Source organism: Austrofundulus limnaeus, unplaced genomic scaffold, assembly GCF_001266775.1.
Source record: "Austrofundulus limnaeus strain Quisiro unplaced genomic scaffold, Austrofundulus_limnaeus-1.0 Scaffold137, whole genome shotgun sequence".
NCBI classification, from domain to species: Eukaryota; Metazoa; Chordata; class Actinopteri; order Cyprinodontiformes; family Rivulidae; genus Austrofundulus; species Austrofundulus limnaeus.
The window spans coordinates 380,723-401,771 of NW_013952539.1; the positions used below are offsets into that span (position 1 = coordinate 380,723).

At 38.6% G+C, this 21,049-nt stretch overlaps 2 protein-coding genes across 2 annotated transcripts; one reads left to right on the forward strand and one right to left on the reverse strand.

Annotated features, from left to right (window-relative positions):
* Window positions 1-3,093: 3,093 nt before the first annotated feature.
* On the forward strand, window positions 3,094-10,975 carry bspry (B-box and SPRY domain containing). The gene is made up of 6 exons (XM_014016009.1): window positions 3,094-3,607; window positions 3,998-4,096; window positions 8,636-8,866; window positions 8,983-9,008; window positions 9,108-9,232; window positions 10,151-10,975. The coding sequence occupies exons 1-6, from the start codon at window positions 3,203-3,205 to the stop codon at window positions 10,684-10,686; spliced, it is 1,422 nt and encodes a 473-aa protein (XP_013871463.1). The 5' UTR covers window positions 3,094-3,202; the 3' UTR covers window positions 10,687-10,975.
* Window positions 10,976-13,875: 2,900 nt separating this feature from the next.
* On the reverse strand, window positions 13,876-20,479 carry coq4 (coenzyme Q4 homolog (S. cerevisiae)). The gene is made up of 7 exons (XM_014016013.1): window positions 20,331-20,479; window positions 19,565-19,720; window positions 17,969-18,065; window positions 17,777-17,879; window positions 17,561-17,690; window positions 16,810-16,903; window positions 13,876-14,367 (listed from the first exon to the last, which is right to left on the reverse strand). The coding sequence occupies exons 1-7, from the start codon at window positions 20,389-20,391 to the stop codon at window positions 14,190-14,192; spliced, it is 819 nt and encodes a 272-aa protein (XP_013871467.1). The 5' UTR covers window positions 20,392-20,479; the 3' UTR covers window positions 13,876-14,189.
* Window positions 20,480-21,049: the final 570 nt, after the last annotated feature.

Sequence of the window (21,049 nt, forward strand, 5' to 3'; positions counted from 1 at the left end):
ACGAGGAGGAATGTAAGCATGGAGAAGTGAGGARATATATGGAGGAGCAAGGTTGTTAATGGCCTTAAATGTAAGAATGAGGATCTTGTAAATGATGCGATATTTAATGGGAAGCCAGTGTAGTTGCTGCAGGACTGGTGTTATGTGACAAATGGAAGGGGTTGTAGTGATAATCCGAGCAGCGGAGTTTTGAACAACTTGCATTTTATGGAGGAGTTTGTCTGGTAAGCCAAAGAGAAGTGAATTACAGTAATCCAGACGAGATGTGACATGAACCAGAATGGCTGTATTGTTAGGTGTAAGAGATGGACGCAGGCGAGAAATGTTTTATATGTGGAAATAAGCTGACCGAGTGACATTATTGACATGAGAGTGAAAAGATAAGGTACTGTCAAGGATGACACCCATACTCTTTACCTGGGGAGACGGAGAAACTTGTGAACTGTCAATTGAAAAATCATTAATCTTGGAGAGGATGGATTTGGTGCCAACAAGTGAAATTTTCAGTTTTATCACTATTAAGTTTTAGGAAGTTGTTGGAGAACCAGGACCTGATTTCCTGAGAGGCAGGTAGGAGGAAGAAACGAGTTTGGTTTTGAAGAAAGGTAGAGCTGGGTGTCATCCGCATAGCAGTGTATATTGTGTTTACGAAATATGTAGCCGAGAGGGAGAATGTAGATGATAAATAGGAGGGGTCCAAGGACAAATCCTTGGGACACAAAGAGGAAAGGGAGGCGGGTTTGGAAGAGAAGGTTTTGAGTTGAATGAACTGCGACCAGATACATTGAATACCACTTTGGATAAGGTTGATTAGTTGTTACGACCATCTTGAATTGAGTCCAAAAGTTGTAGATATACATCAGTAATTAAATTTGTTACTGAAAATTCTTCATTCTGCTTGATTTTTTTTAATGAAGTTGTCTTTGTTCCTGATGTAAATACCTCTTTGTCTTAGGTTTGCTGGTTTTAACAATCACACCACACAGTTGGTATAACAACAGCAGCCCTGTGTCTCCAATGTTTTCATTTCAAAGTGAGTTACGTGGAAGCCCACCTTGTCTGAGCTGGAGGGCGTTCCTCTTTCGGTCACTCCTATCCAGTTACAGACATGAAGAAGTGGGAGGTGTGTTGGTCCTTCTGTTGGGTTGATTTTAATGTCCCAAAACTCACCGGAAAACAAAGGACAAAAAGACCTATTTTTGGCCCAATTTGATGTAGTGAAAGAGGTACTTTATGAATGAGCTGTTCAGACTATCTTTTGTTCAACTTTGAGGAAATAAAAAAAAGAAAACTGGGTGTTCCTTTCTATTTCCAAATGAGCTGTCTGTAAGGAGTGGCTGTATCACTGATCCTTCAGCATTACATGGTGAAACCAAGTATTTATCACACCCATCCTTTCTATATGAAAAAAATACTATGTTTTTTTGTTATTATCTATTGTGCACCGACTAAAACACAAAAACATATCAAAAGAGACAAAACATTTGATCAAGTGACAGAATTTATTATCATTGTCCTTGAATAAAGAAAATCACATCAGTCAGAATATGACTCTTAAATTAAAAATCTGTCACAATAAAAGTTTATTATTGACATATTAATGTTATTATGATTAAAATATTGTGATATTTTTAACAGTAACAGATTATATCTGAAATAATTTTATTACATCGAGTGGCTTTTCAGACAAACTACTCTTAAATTGAAATTTGATCCTTAAATACAGACACTGAAAAGTGTACATTTGAAGCTGTTGGACACCACTGTACAGTATATCTATAAAAAAGTTATTATGAACTATATCCCATGGCACAGTTTGAAAGAGTTTCCCAGATATGATACTCAAACGTAATTCTGAAATGTGAACTCATGTTAACAAAGCACCCATCTAAATCTGCACACATATGAGAAAAAAACTGTACATATTTTGTTTATTACTTTATGGTTTTTTTTACAGATCTTATACTGCCTACAGAAGAGGAAACAATAAAATAAAAAAATAAAAAAGTAATTGTGACTTTTTTCTCAGAAGTCTGATGTTTGTTCTTGTATTTATGACTTTTATCTCATAATTCTGACTGTTTTCTCATAATTTTGACTTTTATCTCATAATTCTGAATTTTTCTCAGAATTTTTCTCACTGAAGATTCTCGGCATGAGAAGGATGCTGAGTCTGTAAAATAATCCCCAGTAAGGAGAACAATGAAATCAGAGATGGCAAGTCAAAAGCAAAAATGCTGTTTTCCCCTTCTTCTGAAAAGAAACGTTAGGCCTAACTAAATGCTAAAAGGAGGAGAGTCGAGTGTGTGGGGGGTGGGGTGTGAATTAAGCAGTGGAGAGAAAGTTATAGCAAAAGTTGGTGCTAAGATGAGCAGAAATAATCCAAACTTCTGATTGCTTAAATAAAATATACAAAGACAAACATTGTTTGCTATATTCTAACACAATGTCTGAAAAAACCCTGACGTACGTGTCAAGGTTGTCCATAAATTAAACAGAATATTAATAATAATAATATTTGTTTGTAATATTTGTGTTGTAAATTACACAGAATTCCCCCCATTTTGCAGGTATACGGAGGCATAGAGAAATCTCACAGAATTTTTTCTCAAATCTCACGTTTCAAAAACTCAGTTTTAATTTTAGTTTTTGTCTCAGAGCTTGACATAAAAACATCACCAAGAATAAATTCCAGTGGACATCTCCACCCCTCATTTCTGCCCACAGTTTGCTTGAAGTCCCCCTCATTATGTGTAAATACTACTTGTTTTTGTTGAAAATTGTTAATTTTTGAAGCTTAATATACAAATGTCTAAAGGGGTTCACATGTGCCCTGATGAATTTGATTCAAAAAATCATTGAATGATGTAAAAAATAGTTTATTAAATTAAAAAAAACAAACATTCAAAACACTAAGAATTACAGTAGATTAGGCTATTTTGATACATTCAGATAAAATGTATTTCATATAGTTTTTCTGTGCTTCAGACTTTAAATATATTTAAATTGCGCACTTTTTTTTAAATGGGGGCTCAATCAAAAACTGGTTATGTTGCCAAGGGGCCCACACCGTCCTGAATCCTGCCCTGGAGGATATCCCTCTATCCGGCAGCTCTGACCTGTCTCTGTGTCACTTCCGTGTTCCGCTCACCTGTGTTACACCTGCGTTATACAGCGCAGCTCCGGTGCACCTGCTGCTGCCATGATGACCGAGGACGACTTCACGACGTGCGACCTGACGACCTGCTCCTCCTCCGCCTCCGAGGAGGCTTTAAACGCCGCGAACATTCGGGAAACGGAGCCCATTTTCTCCGTGTTGACCGGCGGGATGAGGGAGCGCGCGGGGGACACGGTGTCTCCGGGCACCTGCCGGGGAGGAGGAGGAGGAGGTGGAGGAGGAGGAAGCAGCTGCGCCTCACCAACAACCACCTCCGACACCGAGTCCGGGATCTTTTCCGTGGAGAGCGAGGTGTGCGTGGAGCACGAGTCGGAGCTGGACTGGTTCTGTGGGACCGAGCAGAAACTCATCTGTTCCCGCTGCGCCACCGCGGGGCCCTGCCGCGGACACGCCGTGACCCCGCTGGCCTCCAGGGTCACAGCAGTCAGGGTGAGGCTGGTTGCAAACTTCACCTATAAAACTGCTTCATGTGGAAGTGTGGAAGTGAAACAAAAATCTATTTATTGCAGCTTATGTGTGCTCTCTTCGCTTTCAGTTTGTAAAGTATTTTCTCAGCTGATTTTAGATATTATTCAGAGATTCATGTGTTTTTTATACTCTAATCTTTATGCATTCTGTTCATAATTTTGAAGTTAATAGCCCTGTTCTCTGGGTGTGCCACTGTTTAGTGTATTTTCCTTGCTGATTTGTCAGCATGGTATTTCAGAGGACAGGATTTTCTTGTTGTCTAACCAGTTGTTCTTTATGATGCCTTTTTCCAGATTCCTCTGACTCAGTGTATAAATGCGTGCATGTGTGTGTTTTCCTTTTCTTTTGCAGAACCAGCTGGTGGACGTGTGTGAGAAAATGCAGCTGCAGGCTCTGAGGATCGACAAGTTTATCGAGCAAACCCTGGAAACCAAAAAGCAAAAGCTTCAGGTGAGAAATGTCAGCTCGTGTTGTGAAACGAATAAGATTCCAGCAGGATCAGATACAGTAGTTTGTATTTTTGGGGTCATTTAAATAAAACAAATGAAACCTCATATAATTAGCTAATTGCTTGGCTACCTTGATTATTTTAATAGTCTTTTTCACAGTTTAAGGATCTCAAGTACATAGTTTTCTGTCATAAAAAGGGGATATTTTAGTATTTTAGAACAAAATATCACAGTGTAATCTTTGCTGGAAATGTTTGTGGTGTTGAATGTTTAAATTGAGAGTTTAGCCTTTCGGCTCAGCTCTTTTTTTCACAACAGCAGACATGTTTTAATTAATGCAGACAAACTTCTGATCCATTCAGTCCGTCTCCCGCTCCGTCCTACCATCAGTTGTGCACAACTCTCCCAGACACTTAGCTTCACCTGCGGCAGAGACTCCTTGACCAGGAGGAATCACTCCGTCTTTTTTGGGTTGAGAAAAAGCACCTCACATTCAGCTGCAAACACCCCCCAGTGCATGACTGCATGGCTTGAAGATGAACAAAATCCCATTGTCTGCAAAGGTTCCCAAACCAGACACCAGACTGCAGCTTGAGGTCCTGTCCTGACAGGGTCCAACCTGCACCGAGACTTTGTGCTACAAATATTGACCTTAAAAACAACCCAGATACCCCACCCTCCTGCAGCACCCCACTCAGGATGCCTTGGTGAACACAGTCATAAGCCTCCTCCAAGTCTACAAAACTCTTAGACTGGAGAGTTAAACTCCCATGACCTCTTTAGCAACTCTGTAAGGGTTTAGACCATGTCTGATGTTTCACGACCAGGAAGGAAGCCATATTTCTCCTCATGAATCCGAGGTTTGCCAATGGACCTTCATCACCATGAGGTAAATTTCCCCAGGAAGGCTGAAAAGATAGTTGGAACACACTCTTGACTCACCCGCGACAGCTCTACAACATCCAGAGCTTCCAGCATCTCAGGATGAATCTCATCCACTACTCAGCCACACTAATAGACTCTCCTTCTGCCAAGTCCTTAGACTCTGCCTCCTCGGGGGGGGGGGACATGGTGTTCAGATTAAAAACATTCTCAAAGTTTTCCTTCTACTGTCCAAATATATCCAAAGTCCAGGTCAGCAGTTCCCCACCCAAGCCAAGAACAAGTTTTCTTACAGCCTTCGTTTCTTCTCCGGTTTGTTGAATAGTTTGTTGACCCTCTCAAGGTTGACCAGAATTCCTTCACAGTATTAAGAGAATGAATATCCTTTAATCCTAAACACTTTTTTGCTGGATAATAACTTTTAAAGCATCAAAACAGCCTTACAAGCGGTTCAGCAACTTACCGCCATGATGTCAGTGGAACGTAGTAAGTTTAAAACATGTCTAAAAACGTAAAAACTATAAAATAAGCAACATTAATATTACACTCACGTATGGCTGTAAAAACTATGTATTAAACAATGAGCATTTGTATTTATTAGGGGTGCACCAATAAATCAGCCGGCTGATTTATCGACACCGATTTCCTTAATTTTGAGAGATTGGCTGATATAAGATCTGTGGAAAAGACTGACTTCCCATCTACCTCCACAAAGGTCTGAAAAACAGCCTCTGTCCATTTTGCTCTGCTGTGAGCGCTAACAAGTTTGTATTGTTTCAAAGGTATTTTTCATTTTTTCTGGAACATTGAAGATGTAATGTGACCTTATAACACCCGACAGCGTCAGCTGTTTAAAAATCGGCAGGTGAAGTTCAGAAGAGGAAAACGTATTTGCTTTAACTCACTTGAATTCTCTTGAAAATTCAAGCATCTGTAGATGGTTTTGGAAAAGGCAGGAAAAGGTGAAACCACTTATCGTTTGAGCTCAGTCAGATCTGTAATCTCTTTGTTTTGAGGCATTTTAAGGACTTCTAGGTGAGTTCTTGTGTTCTCACTGTTTTCTTTGGCTAAACCCAAGTTTATGAATTTACAGCACACTTAACTTGAGAGCTTCTTTAACATTTAGAGGAGGACATTTCTCACAGTCCACTAGTCTTTCTTAAAATCATTTATTTTATCAGTGCATTGAGCCTTTTTCTCAGCAGTCATTTTATAACTTTTACATCTCAAGAAACAGCTTTTTACTCATAATTTAATGTGTTGAGGAGTCTTGGGTGTTGGAGAACTCTTTTAGGTCTTGTTTCAGATCCTCATTTTGTTGAAAGCAGTGAAAAAGTGTCTTGCTGCTGGTGAATGTCGCTCCCTTTTGTTTTGCTCGTGACTGAAATTAATGAACTGTATCTGCCAGGGTAAATTATCACTGTCAGTCAATAAATGGGATTTCTACCACAATGAAAGTATTAGGAAAATTACTTGAAAAAAATATTCCCTTATCATTTGTTTATTAAGATTTGAGAGCAAACTATAAGCTGTACGCACAGCAGCACGACGGCTCAGTGTTTAGCACTGTTTCCTCTCAGCAAGACGGTCCTGGATTCCATCCCTGGTTTGGACCTGGGGTCTTTCTGTGTGTAGTCTGCATGTTATCCTCGTTCTTGCGTGGGTTTTCTCTGGGTACTCCAGTTTCTTCCCACAAACAAAAATCATGCACGTTAGGATGCGTTCATGCACAAACATCTGTGATCTCAGTGGGATTTGCCTGCTTAAATAAAATGTAAATGAGCGCGATTTTAAGAACTGAAATCTTACAATGACAAAAGTACAGAGTCATAGTTGTTTGGTCAAACCTTGACATTAGTGACTCTAATGCTTCAGTTGCAGCAGAACTCAAAATTGTGAGGTCGGACTGATGTCAACGTTCCAGTTTCCAGCCTTTTAGAACATCGAGAAAAAAAAGGTTTCTGTTGCTTGCTCTGTCAGAATAATGCAACAACAACACAACTATAGTGCTCTACACCAGTGTTACCCAAAGTTGGGGTCGGGACCCAAAGTAGGGTTCCGAAACATCAAGGTGGGGTCCTGAAAAGATTTTCAGAATTAATTACATTTTTGCCTTAGTTGTTACAAAGGAGTGAGCTTAGTGTATTTAAAATGGATAAATGTAGTATAAAAATATTGTTACTATGCCCATGTTTAGTTGACCTGATACAAATATTTATCATCCAAAAATAGTTGGGGGCACAGGTCTCTGCTACTGTTATTTTGTGGGTCAAAAGCTGAAAAGTTTGGGAACCACTGCACTTTGGTTCCCAAAGTTGGACTTGGGACCCAATTATGGGTCATGAAGCACCTTGGATAATCTCCAGAAATCAATTTAAAGGGTAATAAAATAATTGCTGATGTAATATTTTCACTATAACTATTACAAAAATACAAAATAGCTATAGTTAAGTATTTATATGTGTGTACAAACTGTTTATACTGTCAAAAAGCCTGTGTTTTTAGGGTTATTAATGAACTTTGTGTACTCAGACCAGTAATATTCGGGGTCATAAGTTTTTGCCATGGATATTTTGTGGGTCAGAAGATAAAAAGTTTGGGAACCACTGCTTTATGCAACATTTTGAGTGTACAAACAGTGATAAAACTTATTGGCCTAATAATCGCTAGAAAGTACTACAAGTGCGACTGATTTAATATAAAGAAAACAACACAGAACTGCTAAAAACCATAAAAGTTTCACTCTGTTGAAGAGTAGCAGCCATGTTGAAATGATGTCACGTGTGCTCAGTTATGGTCGTGTTGCACCAACTTGCTGACTCAAAATTACGACATCAGGGGGCTTTCCAGTTGATATTTTCGACTCAGAAGTCTAAAATTCTGACCTCCAGGTGTAATGCAGCACAAGAGCCGGCTCTTTGAAGTGACTGCTCCTGGTTAGGAGACATTTTTCCTCTTTTCTCAGTACCAGTCTTTGCTAAAAAAAAAAAAAAACTATCACCTGAATGCTGCTTTTTCTTTCTGTTTTCACATTTAAATTTATATTTTGTTGATGTGTTGTTTCAGTTTACAGATTTACAAATAATAATCTCACAATGTGAGATTGAACGTTTTTGTCTAATTGAGTTTTGTCTTTATAAGTTGTTGTATTTTAAAATTTATTCTTGTAGAACTCTGTTCTACGTTGAGCAAATAAAGCCATATAAATAAACACATAAAAGGAGAAGCACGTGCATTCAAATCCTCCAAACAAGAGTGTGTCCATCTGACATGCAAATGCAATTTGTGACACAGCAAAAAAAGAAGCAACAGATTCAAAGAAAAACAAAACAGGAGGAAACAACTGACATTTCAGCACCACCAAAATGTCAGCTGTTGTTTCCTCATTAAAGACAAACGTTTAAAACTGTCTCCGGTGCTCCTGCTTTTTGGAAGCAGTTGTCTCTTTTTTGCAGTGCCACAGGATTTGATATTATGTATGCTTTTATATTAACAGTCATTTTACATATACTTCAGCTATAATTTATGCAACAAATAATCTGAGGATCTGAACGAGCCGTAATCCCCATCACTGCTTAACATCATGACCGATTTCACGCAATATGGCGAGATCTTGTCTGCAGCATCTCCTCATGTGACTGTCTTTCTCTCCCGGCAGGCGGAGGCCAGCCGGGCGAGGGACCAGGTGCTGGCGCAGGTCAGTGCTGCGCGCGAGGCCCTGGAAAAGGAGGAGCAGCGCGTCCTGGAGGAGGTGCAGAGGGAGCAGGAGCGGGTGGAGCAGTGCCTCCTCACCCAGAGAGCCCACTGGAGCCAGGCTCTAGCGAGTCTGTCGCAGACGCGCGCCCACCTGGTGCACACGCTGACGCACACCGCGGACGCACAGCTGGTGGTGAGAGGCTGGGGGGCCGGGGGGCATTCGCATGGGGAAGGGGGACAAATTAGTAGTTAAATAACCTGGTAATTACTAAGTAATCACCAACCTCCTGACTTCTTTCTTTCTTGCAGACCAGCATCCAAGAGATTGCTGAAAGGTATCATTTCAACTCTACAAATAGGTTTTTTGTTTGTTTGTTTGTTTGTTTGTTTTGACCTCTCAGGTCATATTTTATACCTGTGTGTGTTTGTGTCAGGGTGGAGTATGCAGAGGGGGTTGGGAACCCCTGCGACACAGAACAGCTCAACCTGAACCCAAACTGTTCTAACAGCAAACTGCTGAGAGGTCTGTGGGCTGCTGCGCTGCTGCTCGGCCCAAACGGTTTGTTTTTTTTATTTCATTTCGTTTTGTACTAAAACCTCCAACAGATTAATTCAGGAAATTATCAGCAACACTGCTGGTGGTAAATGACAACAAAAATAAATAGTTGGAGCAGTAAACAGTTTAAAGCTCAAGTGAGGTTGTTAAATATTTAGCATTCTTTGGAAAACGTTAGAATTTTAAATAATAATAAGTAAATGTACTAATAATTAAAAGCCAATGCTGATTTTCATAATCTGAGTAAGAATACACTTTTCAAAGTTTGCTCAAATATCTAATCTGTCGGGTTCGAGGTGATTGTGAAGCCAGGAGCAGGCAGACACAAGGAGCTCAAAGTAAACAATATTTAACAAACAAAAACAAAAAGCTGACAGGGCAGCAATACTTACAGATAACAGGATGCAGGGAAACACAGGGAGACAGATGAAGAGGACGATGAGCAACAGCTGAGGATAAGACTGATTAGAAACCACTGACAGGTGAGTGTGGTTCACTGAAGGGAACCGACAACTGAGGACTGTTACACACAGGGGAAACACCAGAGGGAGACAGCACAGGACACAAGACAACAGATCTTAACAAAATCATTACAGTTTTGTATCAATGACACCTTTTAATTTGAGCTAGAACACTTTCATTGCTAAATATTTGTTGTTGTTGTTTTTTTGGCTTTTAAATTTAAAAGGAAAGGTTTGAAGGGATGTGGTCATCATTCATGAAAAGTGTGATAGAGCAGACTTGAGTTAGTTTTAAGTTTAATTCTTTAAAGTTGAGGTTTTTGTGTCTTTTTTTAGCTGCATATTGATGTTGCACAATTTTCTCTTTAGTTCATTTCTTAAAATCTAATGAAAAAGGATGAATGCCAAACAAAAGGAAAAATGTGACACTAAATCAATGAATTCCCTCCTCCTCTCACAGCATACGGATCGTCTCTTCTAAAGTTTGACGAGCGCACAGTGAGCCCCCTCCTCTCCCTCTCCGACGACCTACGAACGTTGACCTTCCTCCAAAAGAAGCCCCGCCACTCTCCACCCTACGACCCCGCCCGCTTCGACTCTTGGCCCAACGCCCTGGGCTCCCAGTCCGTGTCCTCCGGCTCCCACAGCTGGGTGGTGGACGTGGGTCAGAGCGGCGCCTTCAAGATCGGGGTCTGCTACGCCTCTCTGGAGCGCAAAGGTTCTGGTAACGAGGCCCGACTGGGCCACAACGCCCAGTCCTGGGTGCTGTCTCGCTACGACGACGTCTACTCGTACTGTCACGCTGGGAAGGAGGTGCCCCTGCAGGTGGTGAGGAGACCCCAGAGGATCGGCGTCCTGCTCGACTGGCCGAGCCAGACGCTGCTGTTTTACGAGCCGGACTCCTGCACCGTGCTGCACGCCGTCACGCAACACTTCGAGGCGCCGCTGCTGCCGGCGTGCGCCGTGACGGACCGCAGCATCACAATCCTGCACTGAGGAACTGAGCGGGATCAAACATGGGAACTGTCTGTGTGCAATAACAAAGCCTTCAAACACCATCAGTTTATATTTATTAGTATTTTTTAGTCATTTATTAGTTTTTATGTGTTGATCATGTAGTGCCACAGTGAAGCTGACTGACAAAGATTGTTTTTGTTTGTAATAAGATGACAGTGGAGGTAATCTGTGGAAGAAAGCTTGGTTGATCCAGGTTTTAATCATCATGTGAAAAAAAAGTTTTTTCTTTGTTCATGTGCTGAGTAAAATGATTCTTACACTTTTTTTATTTCTGTTTACCAGTCTGAACATATTTAACTAAGTCTAACCACATCAAGGTTTTCTCTTTAGATTGTTTTTTATACAGATTGTTGAAACACACTAATAAATTTACATTAGACATTTATACACCCGTTAACAGTTACTGATTATTAAATTAGTAATAGTAACTAGAGTATTTGCATTTCCTGCAAGAATGCAGTGTAAATGCTTAATGCTGAAAGATTTTTCCTGAAAGCTGCTAAAGAAGCTGAAAATTTTTAATAGCAAAGCTGCTAATGACAGTAGAGAGGAGCAGAAACAAGTTCAAATGGTAAGTAAAAAAGACTGCATTGGAAGAAATAGAAAACTGGTTGTAAAATGATCAAAATTAGCAGAAAAAAGCACAAAATGTTTACTGAATTAAGCAGTAAGAAGCTGAAATCACAAAAATGTGAATTTTATATGAAAGAAGCTCAAATTAGATGAAAAGTAGCTAAAAGGCAGGCAACAGTTGAAATGAGCAGAAATCAGCTAAAAGAAGCATAAAAAGCTCAAATTAGCAGAAAGAAGCTGATGGAAGCCCAACAACACCACACAGATCATTGTCATGGAGTCCCATCATCATTTAGTGGCAGTTGAGCAAGTTGTGCCCAGTTAGGACCACAACCAGTGTACTTGGAGTTTTCTTTGTCGGGGATGAGAGCTTTCCCAAACCTAGTAGGATTTGGTCCAGCTCCTGTGCCTGTCTACAGTCCGTCAGCTCCCTCCAGCAGGTCGAGTGTTGAGGTCTAATCCAGGCCTGTAGGGCAGTCCTACAGACTAACAGTTCTTTGAAGATGGCCTGACTGCCAGCTTTTGCAAGGTTGTCATCTCTCTCGTTACCATTAATACAAGTATGTCCTGGTATCCATTCAACAGTAACACTGGAACGAGTTAGATACAGAAAATTGTACAGGAGAAAAACGGATAATCTCGTTAGCGTTCACACAATTAAAAATGAGTCATTAGTCAAACAATCAAATTAGTCATTTTAAATAAAAAGGAGATTAAAAAAATGTAGACATATGCAATAAAGATGAGTTCGTTGGTATTTTCCACAGTAATGAAACTTGTATTATTTAAAACCATAATGTATCTGTAATAACTTAAAACGGTAAAACGTTTAATGGCATGTTTTATCGTTACGCCACATTTAAAGTCAGACATTACTTTTGTATATTTATCTGAATCTTTTCTATAACTAAATGTTTGGACATTTCCTAACATATTTATTGGAACCAAAAGTTTTCACGGTGCAGCTTTTCTCCCACCAGTTCCACCCATTAACCACTAGGGGGCAGTATCATCCATGAACAGATGGAACAGACAAGATCTAAAATAAATTTCTTAATGCTCATTAATGGGAGTTGAAGATTTTCCTTTCAGAACCCTGGACAGCTACAAACTGTCTATTGGACGAAAACTCTACAAACTCTTGCTCTACCTGAGCAAATATGTTTGATATGAACTCACTCTCTGTGGAGGACCCAAACTGTCATAATTAGAAATAAAAACAGAGATAATGATCCTTCGGTTTCGGTTCTCCTCCATAACTCTCAGGCAAGTGGAAATAAATAATAATAATTGTGATGTGGCTGAACTATTGCTTCAAATTAGAAGCAACAAGCGTCTACGGAGAAGTTATGAAGTGATACCAAGTTCATCTGATAACAGACAGGAGACTTCAGGAAGGCAAACAATTCAAATGTGAATCAAAAGAAAAACCTCTGGTTATTGTCATCGGTGGCACTTTATGTGCAAATAAAAGCTTTAACTGTAAAGTACACACATTTTTTTGCAGAATAATGCTGCATTTTGTCCCCGTCTTATTTAAAAAAGCATTTGATTAGAAATATGATAAGGGTTATTATTTACTATAGGATTGATCATTTAACATTAAATTATGACAGATTTTTTTCACACATACCTCTTTTTAAAGTTGTGACTGAATATAAAATGTGAATAATAAAACAAGCTCAAAACTATCAACTTTTTCTGATCCTGCTGGTCACTAATCTGGCGTATTCTACAATTCACCTCCAGGGGGCGCCACACCATTGCAATTAGATGAGCTAAATAATTGAATTTTTATGATCTAATATCAGACTATTGAGCTCTTTCCTTGAAACCAGGTCTTCAGGTGTCTGCACAAAAAAATAGAAATCTTTAAAGCATGCAACTTTTTGTTTCTGCAAGTTCTTCAAGGCTCTTCCCCAGCTTCCCACAACCCCGAACAAAAACAAGTGGATGGATGTTTTCATAAAAGATTGATGGTTTTCAAATAAAGTTGGACACAAGACAGAAAAAAAAAATTCTTGAAAACATTTATCAACTTTTTTTTTTCATTTGCATGTTGATAATGACCCTAAAATGCATCACTGTATAAAGACCACCTGAGGCCTTTTTCTTTTTCCTTTGAAAAATGGGGCTTTTATTTTGCTGCACTTCCTGTAAAATTACTTACATTTCCTGAAATGAAATTTTAGTTTTTTTCTTAATAAATATCGTTAATAAAAACACTGAAAACGTTTTGTAAAAAAAGAAAAATGAGTTGCCGTTGCATTTCTCTGGAAGTAGCATTTGGACCTGTAATATGTTTTGACATTTAAAGAGCTTTGATGAAAAAGGAGGATATGTTTTAAGTTTGTTCATCTCACACCTGTTCTTAGTTTTACTTCCTGTTGATGACATTATTTCTGTAAAAATAAAAAGTAGTTTGTGGTAGTAGTCAAAACGTCAACAGATGCTTCTTCCTCCTTTTTTGTTAACAGATGTGTTGTTTTTTTCTCAGTAATCAGAAATATATTAGGTTTGAAATATGGTGACTCTAAATGAAACCAAAGTAAATATCAAATGAGATATAAAATAAAATAATACATGTATATAAGAGATGATTTAGACAGGAAATTTATTTTAATCAGTTACACTGCTGGTCTGTTGAACCAGGCCTGCAGTAAAGAACTAAAAAAGTCAAATATTAAACATTTCTCAAATGAACGCTGACTCAAAAAAAAAAAAAAAAAAAACAGCTCATTGAAGCTGGGACAAGCCAGACTTTATAAAGAAACAAAATTTCCTTGTTTCCTCTGTAGAAAACTACACGAGTTGTAAAAGAAATTCCAGTGTTTCATCTTCCAAATACTTCCGGTTTGTCTGTGATTCAGTTTTTTTTTTATATACAAGCAGTTCTTGATTTTTTTTTTTTATGTGTTCTTCTTCTTTGGAAAACTGACTGGTGGAGGCTCAATGTTGAGCTCTGATCTGAGGTCCTCCAGGCTCTGCTCCCATCGCCTCTCATAGAAGATACTGAGGACGCAGCGGGCCCGCCGGCCGTTCTGCAGGGCCCAGGGGCCCAAAGACGTGAGCAGAGTTTGGAAACGGCTGAGAGAGGGAATACATGAAAAAAAAAAAAAACATAAACAACAAGTAACCAAAAACCTTGTCAAGATTAACCTGTTGTGTTCCTGATAAACTACAGACAAGTTTCAACACGCTGGAAATTTTCAGTTAATGAATGAGAAAGGGTTAATGATTTCCAGTTTAAAAGTTGTACAGGCATCTGTTCAACTGTCACTTTACAGAGTTTCCTCTTTCCGTGTCAGTTAAAACCTTGAACCCAGAGTTTTCATAGATAAGCAGAAACGTTTTTTCCAGTAATCCATTCACACACAGAGTACCGTCCTCCATGAATAGGGTTGGGCATCATTTGAATTTGACTGTTTCTGGTTCCCAATGATGATTCCTTTCAGAGGCAGGGTCAAATAAGTTGACATTAATGAGGTAGCTAACCAGAGGTCTTTCTAGATGAACAGATGTTATGAATTTACTTTTCACACAGGGGTACTCTGCAAATCTTGTCCATCTAACCAAATCGTACCTTTATATCCAGCCAAAGAGTATTTTTGATCTTGTTTTGAGATGATGTACTAAGCAACAGCAGAATGTGTTTTGAAATTAATCAATCTTGTTAGCGTGGAAATGTTTTCCTCATTTAGAGAGAGAGGCCTTTATTGTCATCGTACAGAGAGCACAATGAAATTACAGGTCAGAACACCCATTCAGAAGAAGACAGAACATAACAAACATGGGAGAACAGGTGCCTTGGGTCATGCAGCCACAGACCCTGCACAGAGCAAGGATCATCTTCATGAAGACACCATGAGGAGGCGCTACCCTTAACAGAAAAACTAAAAACCACACAAGTCTTCCCGAGCGCAATTGTCTGCACTGGCCTATTATTTTACTTAATTTGATAACTGGAGTCTAAACACCAACTCAAATTGGTGTTTGGTGGCTCACCTGGATTTTTTTCTTCGTTGGTGTTGGGCGGCTTCTTCTTCTTCCAGTTGGCAGACTGGTTATTGAATCTAGGTATCTAAATTTAAAAGTACGAACGATTCTGGGAGAATTTAAATATTAGTCCCGGTTCCAATCAATAGCGAGACTCAATGCCCAACCCTAACCACGAGTGAATACGCTGTTACAAAGTTTGACTGAACAGAATCCAGAAGGTTTTCTGTTTGTATCGTATCGTAGCTGCTTGGCTACTGAGCACAACCATTCACAAATCCTGCTGGTTTTCTGAGTTGTTACTGGAACGTGGTTAAAGCTGGGAGCACGTTACACGATTTTCAGTCTTTACAGCGTGTGAAAAAACTTGGAACAGACCGGTTTCAGACTGGGGATTACATCCTGACAAGATATTACAGGCTGCATGATTTGGCAACCAACTGAACAACTCAAAGTCTTGTGCAAACAGTGGCAACAGTTTAACGATGGATGACAACAGGCTCAGTTTATGCTCAGAAAAAAACATCATAAAGAGAGAAAAATCAGGTGAAGTTTTGGACAAATCAATGTTTTTAAGTGCAGACTACAAAAATTTTATATTCTCGCTACTTCCTGTCATCTTCTGATGTTGTGTCCTGAGTCCCACAATCTCTCTTTCTTGGGTTGTTGACATGTGTTTGCAGTTGGGTGGGTAATCTGTTCACACTGCTGGATCGCGTTCAGATTCGTGTCCAGAAATTCAAATGTGTCTGCCTGACCATGACTGAGGTCGTCCAGTCTGTTCCACCCACCTGTAGATTTTGTTTCTTCACAAACCAACAGATTTTTGCTTCCAACTAGCAGTTCCGCTAACCTGCTAATAGCTGAGCTACCTTCTCATTTAGTGGATTAGATTTTTGCTAACTTTGGGAACCATTAGCAGACTAATTAGTTTCTACTAAATTAGGTTCTGATAACTGTAGGTCCACTAAAATATTCACAACTGTAAAAGCTATAATTTTTATGCCGTTTGTCCCATAATAAATAAAATCTATCCCATCTTACAAGCAGTGCTGGACTTGTCAGGTTAGTGTGTGTAAATGTAGCATCTTTATCAGCTAAACTTCAAACTAAGGTGTCAAAAAGAATTAAAATAACTTTAAATTAAAATAGCAAATATAGAAATGACTTTCTATAAAATATGGTAGAGAAAGTATTTGATATTAGTAGTTTGACTAACTTCAAAAAACACCTATAAAAATACAAACTCAATCAAAGAAATGCTTTTATTTTGAAAGGGTTAAACTGAAAATATCACAAGTTAGACCAGGCTCTGGTTTGGAGTGGCCAACCTGCCAAAAATGATCCCACCCATCTTCAAACTAAACCAATAGAATCAAACTAACAAAATGATGTTTATTTTTTTTTAAAGCAAAACATTAGCCCCATTTATCAGATGATTATTCATTCAGTCTATTAGTAAATGACTCGTATTTTCCCTTAATGAAAACTTGGTTAAAAAGAGACTGTAAAGTGTTAAATCCAGTATTTCACCTTGCGTTCAGCCGAAGCGGCCCCAACAAAGCTCCCAGAGTGCACATGGGAAGCCCCGTCTGAGCAGCTTCAAACCATTTCACTGCCACTTCGCCTGAAAGCGGGAGTAACACAGAAAAAGAAATATTCAAATTAAAAGATGAAAAGGAAAGAAACAGAAGTTGAGACCTGGTGTCAAGGCTCTGGTGCAGAAAACCCACCAGTTTTCTGCTTTTTGCTCTGACAGTCAAGCCTTTAGGTTTTCCTGTAATACAGTTCGGTTATGGGAATGGAAACTAAGATCAGCATTTTACAGAAAAAGATTGAATATTACTAGGTTTAAGCTGAAAACAGCTAAAAAGAAAAAAAATTACTGTATTATCAACAATTCAGTGTTTAGTTTAGGACTTCCTAAACTGACTGTTGATATTAGGGGTGGGTAAAAATACTGATTCATCAACACATTGCCATTTATATTTTTTCCAATTCAAAATCGAATCCTCTGATTTAATTCGACCTTCTGGCCAGTTTGTCATGTTTTTGTGTTATGGCTTTATTTTGAGATATTTTATATCTCAAAATTGTTATTATACAGTTCTGTTTATAAGGCCAAGAAAATAAATATCTGAAGATTATCCAAAGGGACTCTAATGAATTTTTGATTTAAAAGCATTTAGAGCAAGAAATTGAACTGTGAGGTTAACGATACCCAGCCCCAGCTGATATTTAGAGTTCAAAGGTCAGTGCTGATGAAGCTCTGAGCCTGACTCACCCAGCATGTTGGTGGGCATGCCCAGTAACGTGTGCAGTAAGTCGTGCACTTCTCTGTATCTCAGCATGACGTAAGCCAGCTCCTCGTTGTCCACAAACTTCACCTCTGCCCTCGAGTCAGGCGTCACGTTCTGTCCAAAATGATCAACTGAGAGATGTAATGGTGAAAATGTAAAGCATAGAGCAAACTTCCACCGGCCCAGCAGTGAACACTCACATTGTCCTCCAGAAAACGGAGGTATTCTCTCCCGAAAGAACCATCAGGCAGGCCGGCCATGTTTTTCAGATCGAGCGTAGAGAGTCGAATCTTTGGCCTTTCTCTGTAACACCAATCATTAAAAGACTAAACTTCCTAACAGAGCAGAAAATACTCTTTAAAAAAAGCTACCAAACTGTGTTAGAGACTCACGTTAGGACCAGGTAACCTTCAGGGTCATTTCTCATCCTGTCCCTTAGATTTATAAGTGCCAAGTGTCCAGTGGTCTCTCCAAGCACCGCAACCATGTCTATAACATTCAAACAAAACTTTATTTATTAATACAGTTAAAATAGGAGTCATTTAATATATTTCTTCAGAAGGTAAAATGTTTTTTTTACACATTTTCTGCTGTTCAACCTGTCTGTGATGTGATATATGTGATGTAATCTTAAATATTTTGGAGTGACTTAACAATTTTAACTGGTGTAACCGGTTATTTACTAGAAACATTGAGTAAAAACAACCCAAGATGTATTTTTTCTCATGTAGCCTTTGGTCTAAACCTGTGACTGGATGTCAGCTGACAGGTGTGTGCTCTATTCCCCCATGAGAGCTTCAACCCACTTTTCTCATTCTATTTTTATGAGAAAACTCAAGACATCTGCAGCATCTTTTACACATATGAAAAAATGGCAACATTTTATAATTACACCTCATTTAGCCTTACTTAAACATTAATATGCTCACATGTCCTGAAACAAAGAATACAGAACTGATGTAAGAAAGCAGAAAAATTGCAAAAATACTAATATAAATAAATAAATAAATACCCTACTCAATTATGTATTTGATCACTTGTTTAAAAAAATGGAAATTCATATTGAAAAGATGAGTTTAACTGCCAAAACGATCAACAAGTTCTTAGAATTCGGTAGTAAAAATCATAAATGACACAACTTTTGATATTTCTGAAAACAGATAATAGGACTGAGCTTGAAGTAACTTTTTTAGACGTCCGAGTTGACCAAAAATGTTCACTTAAATTTGTAAATTATAATAGCACTTTTTTATGTGTTTGTTTTGAACTTTAAGCCAGCAGCTCAATCTGCTACAGGTCACACAAATTAAGTGTGGACAAACTGAGCATTAGGAGATGCAACGGTTCCTTATCAAATCACAGAAATGTGCAGATAAAATTCCACCATAATCAGCCTTAGTGTTACATAAATACTTGATCTTATACTGTTTTGCCCTTTTTATTTTGTCATCTGAAATTTTTAAATGTTAGAAGACAAACTTCTGGTAAATAAAAGGCAGAAAAGAGAGGGGGAAAAGAGACTGTAGATAAAAAATACATTACTCATTTCAAAGAATATCTTATGGTTTTGTTATATCATACAGTATTAGGTTATCAAAGAACATTTCATACTTGTTGATTTAAATGTGCCATGATGAGAACGTTTTATTTTGATGACTAAATTATAAGGTCACTTTGTCTGGCTCCTTACCTGTCTAAAGAAAACTGGAGTCATGAAGTAATTTTAATGGTCAGATGATTGGCTGTGGGATTCATTTACTCTTTGATCCACGCATTTTTCAGAAGCTCATTGACTCACGAGTCTTAATCTGCAAATTGTGGGCCATTGGGTAAATATACTCCTTATGCTATGTTTTTTGTGGCCACAACACAAAGACAGCTGACTTGTTCAGTTCTTGATTCCACCATTATTTCAAAAAATCCACTACAGGGACAAATAAAAGACTGACAAGACTAAAGTGCAGTAACCATGCTGCTGAAACTCTCACCATGTCTGTAAGGGTTCTGCAATGCCGCCACACCTGATCCAACAGCCAGCAAGGCTTTCTGCAGGGGGGTGGTGTGAATGTGACCAGGGTACAACCCTTCATAGTAGCTGTGTGTAAGCTGAGGATGGCCAGTGTGCAGCTGGTGGACACACAACGCTGAGACAAAGGTGGAGCAGGGTTAGAAACTGGTCAAAGACCAAATGTTTTTTTATTGTTGTAAAATAACAACTCAATGAAATCCATCACTCGTCATATTATTGTTTCTTTTTTTCATGTCTAAGCAGACACAGCCATTAATCACCCTTTGTTACTAGAGATGCATTGTATTTGACTATCTTCAGTTGTTTTAATAAAAATCTGTAAAAGAAACAAATGCACAAACAAAACTTTAAAGATTATTAATTAATTGATTAAACACTTAAAACACATGTCTTGCTAAATGACAGCTCATTAAACATCTTAGCTTGAAGGTTTTCTAAACAAAACATTCATTGCATATCACTGTAACTGTAAGTCAGCACACATTTAAAAGTTTGTATGTAAGCGACCTAAAATGACTAATGTTAATGTCTAAAGAAAAGACTGACATTTTCTGTAACAAATTAACTTGTTTTCCAGATTTAGCTAACAGCTACACAGCCACGAGTGTAAGGAAACCAGCTTCAATAAAACTTAAAATTACAACAAAAAAGGTTATTTTATAGAAATGTTTTTTTCTAAACAAACCAATTATAAATACGCAGAGAATACCGATGTAAGCTCGTACCTTTCGAGTTTATTGAGTAACGTCTCTGCCGTGTGAAGAGATGACAAGAGCGTAGCCACATCTTTGACAAGTGCGCATGCGCTGTGACTCATTTCCGGGATGATTCGTCTTCCTAAAAGGATCCGCTTCTTCCGGCTCTCAAATGCGAGAATTGATTGAGCTCATAGTAAAAAAAAAAAAAAAAGCTTCAAGCATCCCAAACATATAAGCCCAAAGTGCCCTTAATTCAACTTGCTAGTATTATTTCCCTTAATTAGAGCTTTCATCGTTTAGATTTGTAATAAGTATATATGCATATGCACATAGATTGTCAATATTGTTCAAAGTAATTGTGCAAAAGTTTATTATTATTATTATAATAGCTACGCTTTATATATGATATTTTAGAAAGTGAGTCTATGAACTGGGGGCTTGGGGGCCACATCCATCCCAATTTTGATCACAATTCAACCAAGTCTGTTGCTTTCCAGTGGATTTTTAAGCCAAAACAGCTCCCTAACCTGATTCATCTGCAGTGTATCCAGGTACTGTTTTGCAACAGAGTTGCAGACTCAGCAATAGTCTGCCAGGGGATATATAGGATGCAAAAATAATTAGGACCTCAGACATGCAAGTCCTGATTTAGTGTGAAGATTCAAATCATTACCCTGAGAGAGTCAGGAATCAACGTGCTATATTCTGTCATGTTCCCTGCATCTAATGAATGAGTCATTCCACAC